Source organism: Elgaria multicarinata, chromosome 3 (assembly GCF_023053635.1).
Source record: "Elgaria multicarinata webbii isolate HBS135686 ecotype San Diego chromosome 3, rElgMul1.1.pri, whole genome shotgun sequence".
Taxonomy (NCBI): domain Eukaryota; kingdom Metazoa; phylum Chordata; class Lepidosauria; order Squamata; family Anguidae; genus Elgaria; species Elgaria multicarinata.
The window spans coordinates 25,100,391-25,107,950 of record NC_086173.1 but is presented as its reverse complement, the minus strand read 5'-3'; the positions used below and the strand labels follow the sequence as shown (position 1 = coordinate 25,107,950).

General features: G+C 45.8%; 1 protein-coding gene across 3 annotated transcripts; it reads left to right on the top strand.

Annotated features, from left to right (window-relative positions):
- On the top strand, window positions 1-7,560 carry PRR13 (proline rich 13). 3 transcript variants are annotated; one of them, XM_063119658.1, is made up of 4 exons: window positions 1-77; window positions 2,722-2,768; window positions 3,950-4,353; window positions 6,281-7,560. In XM_063119658.1, exons 2-4 carry the CDS (start codon window positions 2,750-2,752, stop codon window positions 6,314-6,316), a joined length of 459 nt encoding a protein of 152 aa, XP_062975728.1. In that variant the 5' UTR covers window positions 1-77; window positions 2,722-2,749; the 3' UTR covers window positions 6,317-7,560. The 3 variants fall into 3 exon arrangements, with proteins under 3 accessions (XP_062975728.1, XP_062975727.1, XP_062975726.1); XM_063119657.1 differs by having other exon boundaries at window positions 1-102; XM_063119656.1 differs by having other exon boundaries at window positions 1-123.

Sequence of the window (7,560 nt, the reverse complement as noted above, 5' to 3'; positions counted from 1 at the left end):
GACTTGGAGATGGAGCGAGCTGCAAGGAAAGCGTCCAGGAAGCGGCCGCTGCAGAACTGAACGGAGTGAAGGCGAAGGTGCGGAGAAGTTCCGGAGGGGAAGGTGGGACTCGACTCTTGCTAGGTACGGTCTTTATATTGGGGCTGGGGGACGCTGCCTTCTTCTGTGCAGGGGAGCAGGGAGCCGTCTTCCTCTGCGGTTGTAGAGCCCATTGCCTCCGTTTGGGGCGTGACCAAACGCACTTTTCATGTGCGCAGGAGGCTGTAGCCTTACACCAGGGAGTAAATCCCACTTGAACTCATAGAATAGTAGAGTTGGAAGGGGCCTATAAGGCCATCGAGTCCAACCTCCTGCTCAATGGTGGGGCTTATTTTCAAGTAAATATGCCATGGGAGTGGGCTCCGAAAGTTTAAAGGAAAGCGCAACTTTCAGGAGAACCTGGGCGGCGTGAAGCAAATCTGTGTACTAGTTAAGACGGGCAATGACACTAAGGTGCAATCCTATGCACGTTTGGACAGAAAAAAGCCCTACAACTAGAAGCTTGTAGGGCTCCCCCGTCCCCGTAGTTGTAGGGCTTTTTTCTGTCTAAACATGCATAGGATTGCACTCTAATTCTCTTAGTAAAGTATAAATAAATTTTAGCTTTTATATACTGCTTTGAGTGTTCATGCATTTCACATACAAAGACAACACAATCCTATGAAGGTTTACTTGCAAGTAAGTCCCACAGTGCAGTCCTGTCAATATCCCCATAGTGGTGGCACTGTGGCTTGGTTTATTCTAGACCAGGGGTGGTCAGAAGGTAAATATGTGGATGTTTTGGACTTCAGCTCCCAGAAACCCCTGCCAGCATGGCTGATGGTCAGGAACTTTGGGAGTTGAAGTCCAAAACCTCTGGAGTTCTACTGCTTGCCCACCATTGTTCTAGAAAACCTCTTAGAGGAAGTAATCACAAACTGTTTCATCTCTTGTGGATCTTTTATGTAGCCAAAATGGCACTCTCCATACAGAAGAGGGAGGTGCCAACAGCAGGCTCAGGGAAAGCCCAAGGTTTTCAGCAGTTCAAAAATCCTTTAGGGGGAAAATCCGGAGTAGGAGGGTGGATGGGCCCAAAACTGCTGTGAGGATTGAGCATGTTCAGTGGAGACAGAATGCTAACTGACAGTTGTGGGAGTTGAAAACTGGGGTGGGAAGAGGGGATGGAATGGAATATCCTGGAAGAGGACATGGCTGGCATCTTGAACAGGAACTCTCCATACTGCACTGCTTTGTTGCAGGGCCCACTTTGTATAATTCAAATGGTATCTGCACACGCTATGCAAATCATGAAGGCCTTGCTGAGAGAATTTGAACTGTATTTGAGACAGACAAGATAGAGGTGGGGGTGAGACTTGGGCTGTGTTGAAAGACACTGGATCTGGAGGATGGACAAAGGAGAAGGTTATAGTAATGTACATCTCTAAATCTCACTAATTTTCTGAAGAATGCCCCCCCATCTTCATTGTTCCGATCTTACAGATGGGAAAACTGAGGCTTGCATACAAAGAACTTGTTTTATTCACTTGATAACTGAGCTAGATTTGCATCCAGCCTGTAGTTCTGGTAATGTCTAGCAGATTATATTAAATCTTAATGGATCAAGTTAATATCCTTTAATGGTTAATATTGATTTAAAGTTAGTTATGTATGTGGTTTTGACTTTTTTAAAATGCTACAACTTCTTGATCTTTCTGTTTGGGATATGGATACTTAGAAGTCTCATGTCATTTAGCTCTGCTTTTGGTGTTAATATAATAGCTTGCTCTGTTTCTAAGCCTTTTAATTGGTAAAGAGTGTTTCCTTAATGCCTCACCCTCTCAACAAGCAGTATGTGTTCCAATTTTAGATAAAATGGGATAACTGAGGCTGAGAAAGCGTCTTGGTCACACTGCCACTATGTGGCCGAGAAAGAACTTGAACCCAGGTCTAGAAGGGCTGTTGTTACATGGAAATGTCATTGCAAAGCTCCATTTCCTGCTATAAAGGCAGTTTATCAGCTCAGTCGGCTCACTGTGTTTCTTATCTGGGGCTAGATGGCCAAGATCTCCCCTGTGCCCCTTATTTAAATAAATTAATCTCTGGAAATACGTGACTTGTCTCTCAGCATTTTCTGATGAGGATCAAAGTATCGTAAAACTCTTTGTCCAGTAACCACACTAAAGGCATTCAAGAGGCAGCTGGACAACCATCTGTCAGGTATGCTTTAGGGTAGATTCCTGCATTGAGCAGGGGGTTGGACTAGATTGCCTTATAGGACCCTTCCAACTCTACTATTCTATGATTCTATGTTCATACTCCCTCCCTCCACACAATTTAAATGCTGTAGTAGTAGTAATTATCCTGTGTATGTCATTCAGAAGTAAGCTCCAACTGTGATAGACTTGGGAGTAAGGGTACCTAAGGTTGCAGCATAAGGTAAATGACTGGGCTTCTTCGTCCGTCACGGAGGCTGGGGCTGAGGGCATTGTAATGATCCCAAACCCATACCTTTCAGGTCCTCTAGACTGCGGGCCGCATCACATCTCTACCTGTTGCCTGCAATTTGACCTTATGGAATAGACTTTGCTCTGATTAAAACGAAAACAACCGGTTCCACCCAGCTGTCCTCCTGAATTGATTTATGCAGTATTAATGGTCTTCTAATTTTATGTTTTTGAGCTAACAGTGTCTTTCTCCCATCAGCTGACAGTTTCTCCTTTCTTTGAGGACCATGTGGAATCCCAATCCAGGTAAAAATAGGAAGCAGATGTGATGGTTTTCTCCCTGGTATGTCTCTGTAGAGAATATATAGCACAAGGACATAGTTGGTGTCCTGTCTGGAGGCATTTTAATGGGCATTGGTTTCTTTCAAGAAGGGTTTTGTGAACATGCTACTTACTGAGTCACTTGCTTGTAGCCAGGGTCTTTAATAGCTGCCCTGCTATTTTATTTTATTTTTTTAAAGGTGACTTGGTAATTGTCAAGGCACTGTTGTACTGACGCGCCTCGCCAGCTTTAAAGTTCATGTTGATGGCATACCTTTTGTAAGTATTTTGGGAAGGAAATCCTCCTTAGAGGCAAGTAACAGGCATCTAAGCCTGGTCACAATTAAACTGATCAGCCCACTTTCTGTAGCAGAATTAGCTTGCCTGAAGATGTTTGCAGAAGAACGCTATGCACGCTCTGGTCTCACTGCATAAGAGACTTTGTCCTCCGTGACTCAGCAGAAGGCATTGTGTGCATTGACTAGTTCCCTTGCCTTTTCCTGTTGTGCGAGTGCTAGTGGACCACTTTGCAAACCTAAGACCTGCAATGGGTTGTGCAGGTGGAACTTTAGTTGGATTCTCCCCTTGCACACACTTTAGAATGACACTGTTGGATACGTTCCTCTGTGCCCACAGCCACCCAAATGATGACCAGATCTGCCTAAGAGATTCAGTTTGAACTTACTTCTTTAGGTAGTAGTGACTTGCTGTCAATAACATGGAAATCCTTGGGTGGATTCAGATGAAAAGCCTTTGTTGTCCAAAGAGCCGTGGCCTTTGCCATTATCACTTGGTGGGAATCCACTGGAACTGGGGTGTCTGAAGGTATCCTGTGAACGATGGATTCTATGGGTGTCACTCTAGGCAATGAGCAAACGTGGGAGAAGGGGGACTGCTTCTGCTGCTTCTAAAAATGATCGCGTGGGGGCTGGGACTAGTGTGTGTGGTTGTGGTAGGTAGGTTAAGGGAGGGAGGGACGCTTTATAGAGAATATTGGTTCCTATAAGGCTGCTAAGTGTAAGTATACTGGGGTCCCAGTACGTCTCTTAGAAATTAGCTACTGAAAGGTAAGGTACTAAAAGTTGGCTGCAGCAAGATTTGTTTCACTTCGCAACTCTTTCTTCTTGTCTCTTATCTTCCCTTCCCCTCTTCTTTTTTCTTTTTAGGCCAGCCAGGTGCCTACCCTCCCAACCCCTCTTACCCAGCTGGCTATAATCCTGCACACCATCCTTCAATGAACCCTGCCTTCCCTCCAGGCCCTGTACCTGCTGGCTCATATCCTGTCCCCCCAGCGGGGATGCCAGGCCAGCCTGCATACCCACCAGGTCATCCTATTCAGCCACCACCATATCCTGGGCATCAGCCTGGCTATCCGGTTCCGCCTGTTGGCCCTTACCCTCCACCTGCTCCGGGTATGCCTGGAGGAATGGGGGTTAATCCGTTGATGCCTGGGGCTGTTGCCATGGGGACTCATGTGATGGATAAGAAGGCAGAAAAGAAGATGAGGAAGAAGATGAAGAAGGCCCACAAGATGAGCAAACCACACAAACTCCATAAGCATCATGGGAAGGTCTGTGGAAGGGAAGAGAGGGGAACGTGGGCCTAGCTTGAGCCAAGGAAATCTTGGATTTATTTCACTTGTTACCATGGAGGGTGAGCAAAGAAGGCCTGTTTGCCTGCCATCAAGGGTCACTGTGCCTGCCACTCTTAGCTTGACTGCCCTAAAGTGTTTGTGGCCTACCGGATGGGGCACTTGCAGCCTACAGGCTGAATTTGGCTCAAATGGCCTGTGAAGGCCTCAGGTGAGGATCCTCTCCAAAGCACCCCCACCCAGAGAAAGGGAAAGGAGGTGGGAGAAGGGCTCCCAACTGAGCCATGGCCTCCAGGGACACAACCTCAAGCAGCCTCTGTTGTCTTCATTTTCCCTCAGGGAAAGCTGCGGGTGTGTGTGAAATCATCTTCTGATGAAGCGGTGGGTTCAGGGCTTTCCCGGGCCCTTACTTTCCCTGATTTGGGAAAGTGAGGGATGGGCAGAGCTGGCTCTAGAATGAATTGGCACCTTGAGGAACCAGCTCAGGACTTTGAAATGGGCTCCTGACTGAGTCACTTACTTGAGGAGCACTCCTTGAGCTGGTGACTCAGTCAGCAGCTTTTTTGGGTATAACAATTTGGGTGACAAATTGTTATACCCAAGCTTGTTATAACAAATTGTTATAACAAGCTGGGGTGTGGGCTGCTTACCCTTATTTATTATTATTTATTTTATTACATTTATATACCGCCCTACAGCTGAAGCTCTCTGGGCGGTTTACAACAATTACAAACCATAAAAAACAGTATAAAAACAACAGTATCCAGTTAAAAACAACAATTCTGGGGTCCATTAAAAACAAACTTAACGTTGTTAAATGCTGTTAAAATGCCTGGGAGAAGAGAAAAGTCTTGACCTGGCGCCGAAAAGATAACAATGTTAGCGCCAGGCGAGCTTCATCGGGGGGCCCTAGATCATTCCACAGTCGGGGGGCCACCACTGAAAAGGCCCTCTCCCTTGTTGCCATCCTCCGAGCTTCCCTCGGAGTAGGCACTCGGAGGAGGACCTTAGATGTTGAGCGCAGTGTACAGGTAGGTTCATGTCGGGAGAGGTGTTCCATCAGGTATTGCGGGCACTGGCCCTTCATGCTGGCCCTGGGAGAGATTTGGGGGTTCAGGACTTCAGGGAAACCTCAGTCTCTGATATCTGGAACTTGGTAACAGTGGTTTTCTGGGAAAGGACACATATTCTGTATATGTTAAGAGTCTGTCTGTTCTTCAACCAACCCGCAGGTATTGAGAGCTTCGGCTATTGGGCGGTATAAAAATGTAATAAATAAATAAATATTGGAAACAATATTTTTGCTGGTATATGGTGTTCATATCCCCAGTTGACATTTTCTGGAGCTAACCCCTGAGATAGGTTAAGCCAGGGGTTCTCAAACTTTTTGAACCTGTGGGCACACTTGGGAATTTGAGAAATTGCTCTGGGTACCACCACAAAACGGCTCTTGTGGAGGATGTGGCTAGTCACATAATGGCTGCCATGGGAGCCTGGCTAGTCAAAAGAGGTGGGTGGAGAGAAATAGTGAGGCAAGAGGCTGGGGGGAAATAGCAAGGAAAAGGGGTAGCGGGGAGAGAAAGAGCTAGGCTGGAGGTTGGGTGCACGGGATAAAGCGGTGGGGAGAGCAACAGCAATGATAGAGGCTGGGGGTGAAAACAGCAAGGCAAAGGTAAAGAAAGAAAAGCAAGAGACTAGGAGCGGGCAGAAACTGAGCTGAAGTGGAGGGGGGAATTGCAAGGCTAGCGGCTGGGAAGGTGAGGAAATAGCAAGGCAAAGAGTGGATGGGAGAGCGAGAGAGTAAGGTGCTACATTGGGAACCGCTGGATTAAGCCCTGATTAGATTCCAGTGACAATGAGTTGATATTGAAGTCTCATGAGTTTTTCTGTTTTCTCCTGTTTACAGCATTCCTCCTCTTCCAGCAGCAGTGACTCCGACTGAGGCTCGTCCTTAATTTCCAGCTGTACGCTCTTCCCACCAGTACTAACCCTCGCATTGCTCCTCCTGCTGCCATCCCAATGCCAATCTACTGAATTTGTCACCAGATTAAATAAATAAAAAAATGACGCCTGCTTGCTGCTCATCCTACATTACCGGATTTGGGCCAAATGTCAAATTTATTCCAAAGGCACGTGAAATCTCCTGCAAAGCCTGATGGGGACTCTGGCGTTTCTGATTAAACAGGTTTGGTGTGATTGGCTGCTGCGTCTTAACAAATCAGAGTGGGAGACCACCCATCCACTTCAAGGCAGTGCAGCTACAACGCTTGGCTCCCAGTAGCCTTCTGGAATGTAGACTGTGTGTCCCTACAACTGGTGAGATCGAGCTATGAAGCTTTCTGCAAGCAGCTGGTGGGTCCAATCAAATGATCACTTTAGGCTGAGACTTGATTGCAAGATGATAGATCCAGAGTGCTTTTAAAATTTATCCCCTTCCTCCCAATTTCCTGTGCAAATGAAAGGAGAGACTGTCCTATACCTGAACTGCTTCTGGAAGATGCCTATGGCTTATTTAATACAAGCTAGAATAATAGTCTCCTTAAGATTGCAAATAAAACAAGCTTGATCAGGGATAACTATATCTTTGTGCGACCACTTTAGTGGCTTTATTATATGATTTAGGGGACTGATTTCTTTTTATGTATAGCGGACAAACATTTGCATGAGGTGTCCTAGAAAGCTTCAACATGGAAAAACGACATGAAGCTGGTAGCTCATATTTGTGCTTAATTGTAATGCTATATTCATGGGTGAAATTTTTGTTTCACCCAAAATGGAATCTGATCTGTGGTGGGTAAGAGCATCTTACTGAATTATTCCATGGTGAATGTGTGGTCATAGAATATAAATTTTATATATTGATAGTATGCTCCAAGCTATTGCATTTTGAGGGACCATGTTCTTACAAGGTTGCTGGCGCCCTTTAAAAAGTTTTAAAGTGTACAGATTACATGCATCAGCATGCTTTATCTGGGCTGTTTGTGCTAAAGTGAATGAAGGCTGCAGAGAAGTACCATTCTGGGATGATCTGCCCTTGTGCGGTCCATAGGAAAGGATGTTGAGTACTAAGAGGACCATCTGTTGTTATGACTGATTGTGCTCTAAACTCTTATTCCCCCACACGATGTTCAATTCTACCTGTCCCTGTTCTTGTGTCTCAATAAAAGATTTTGGTTTTAATACTCA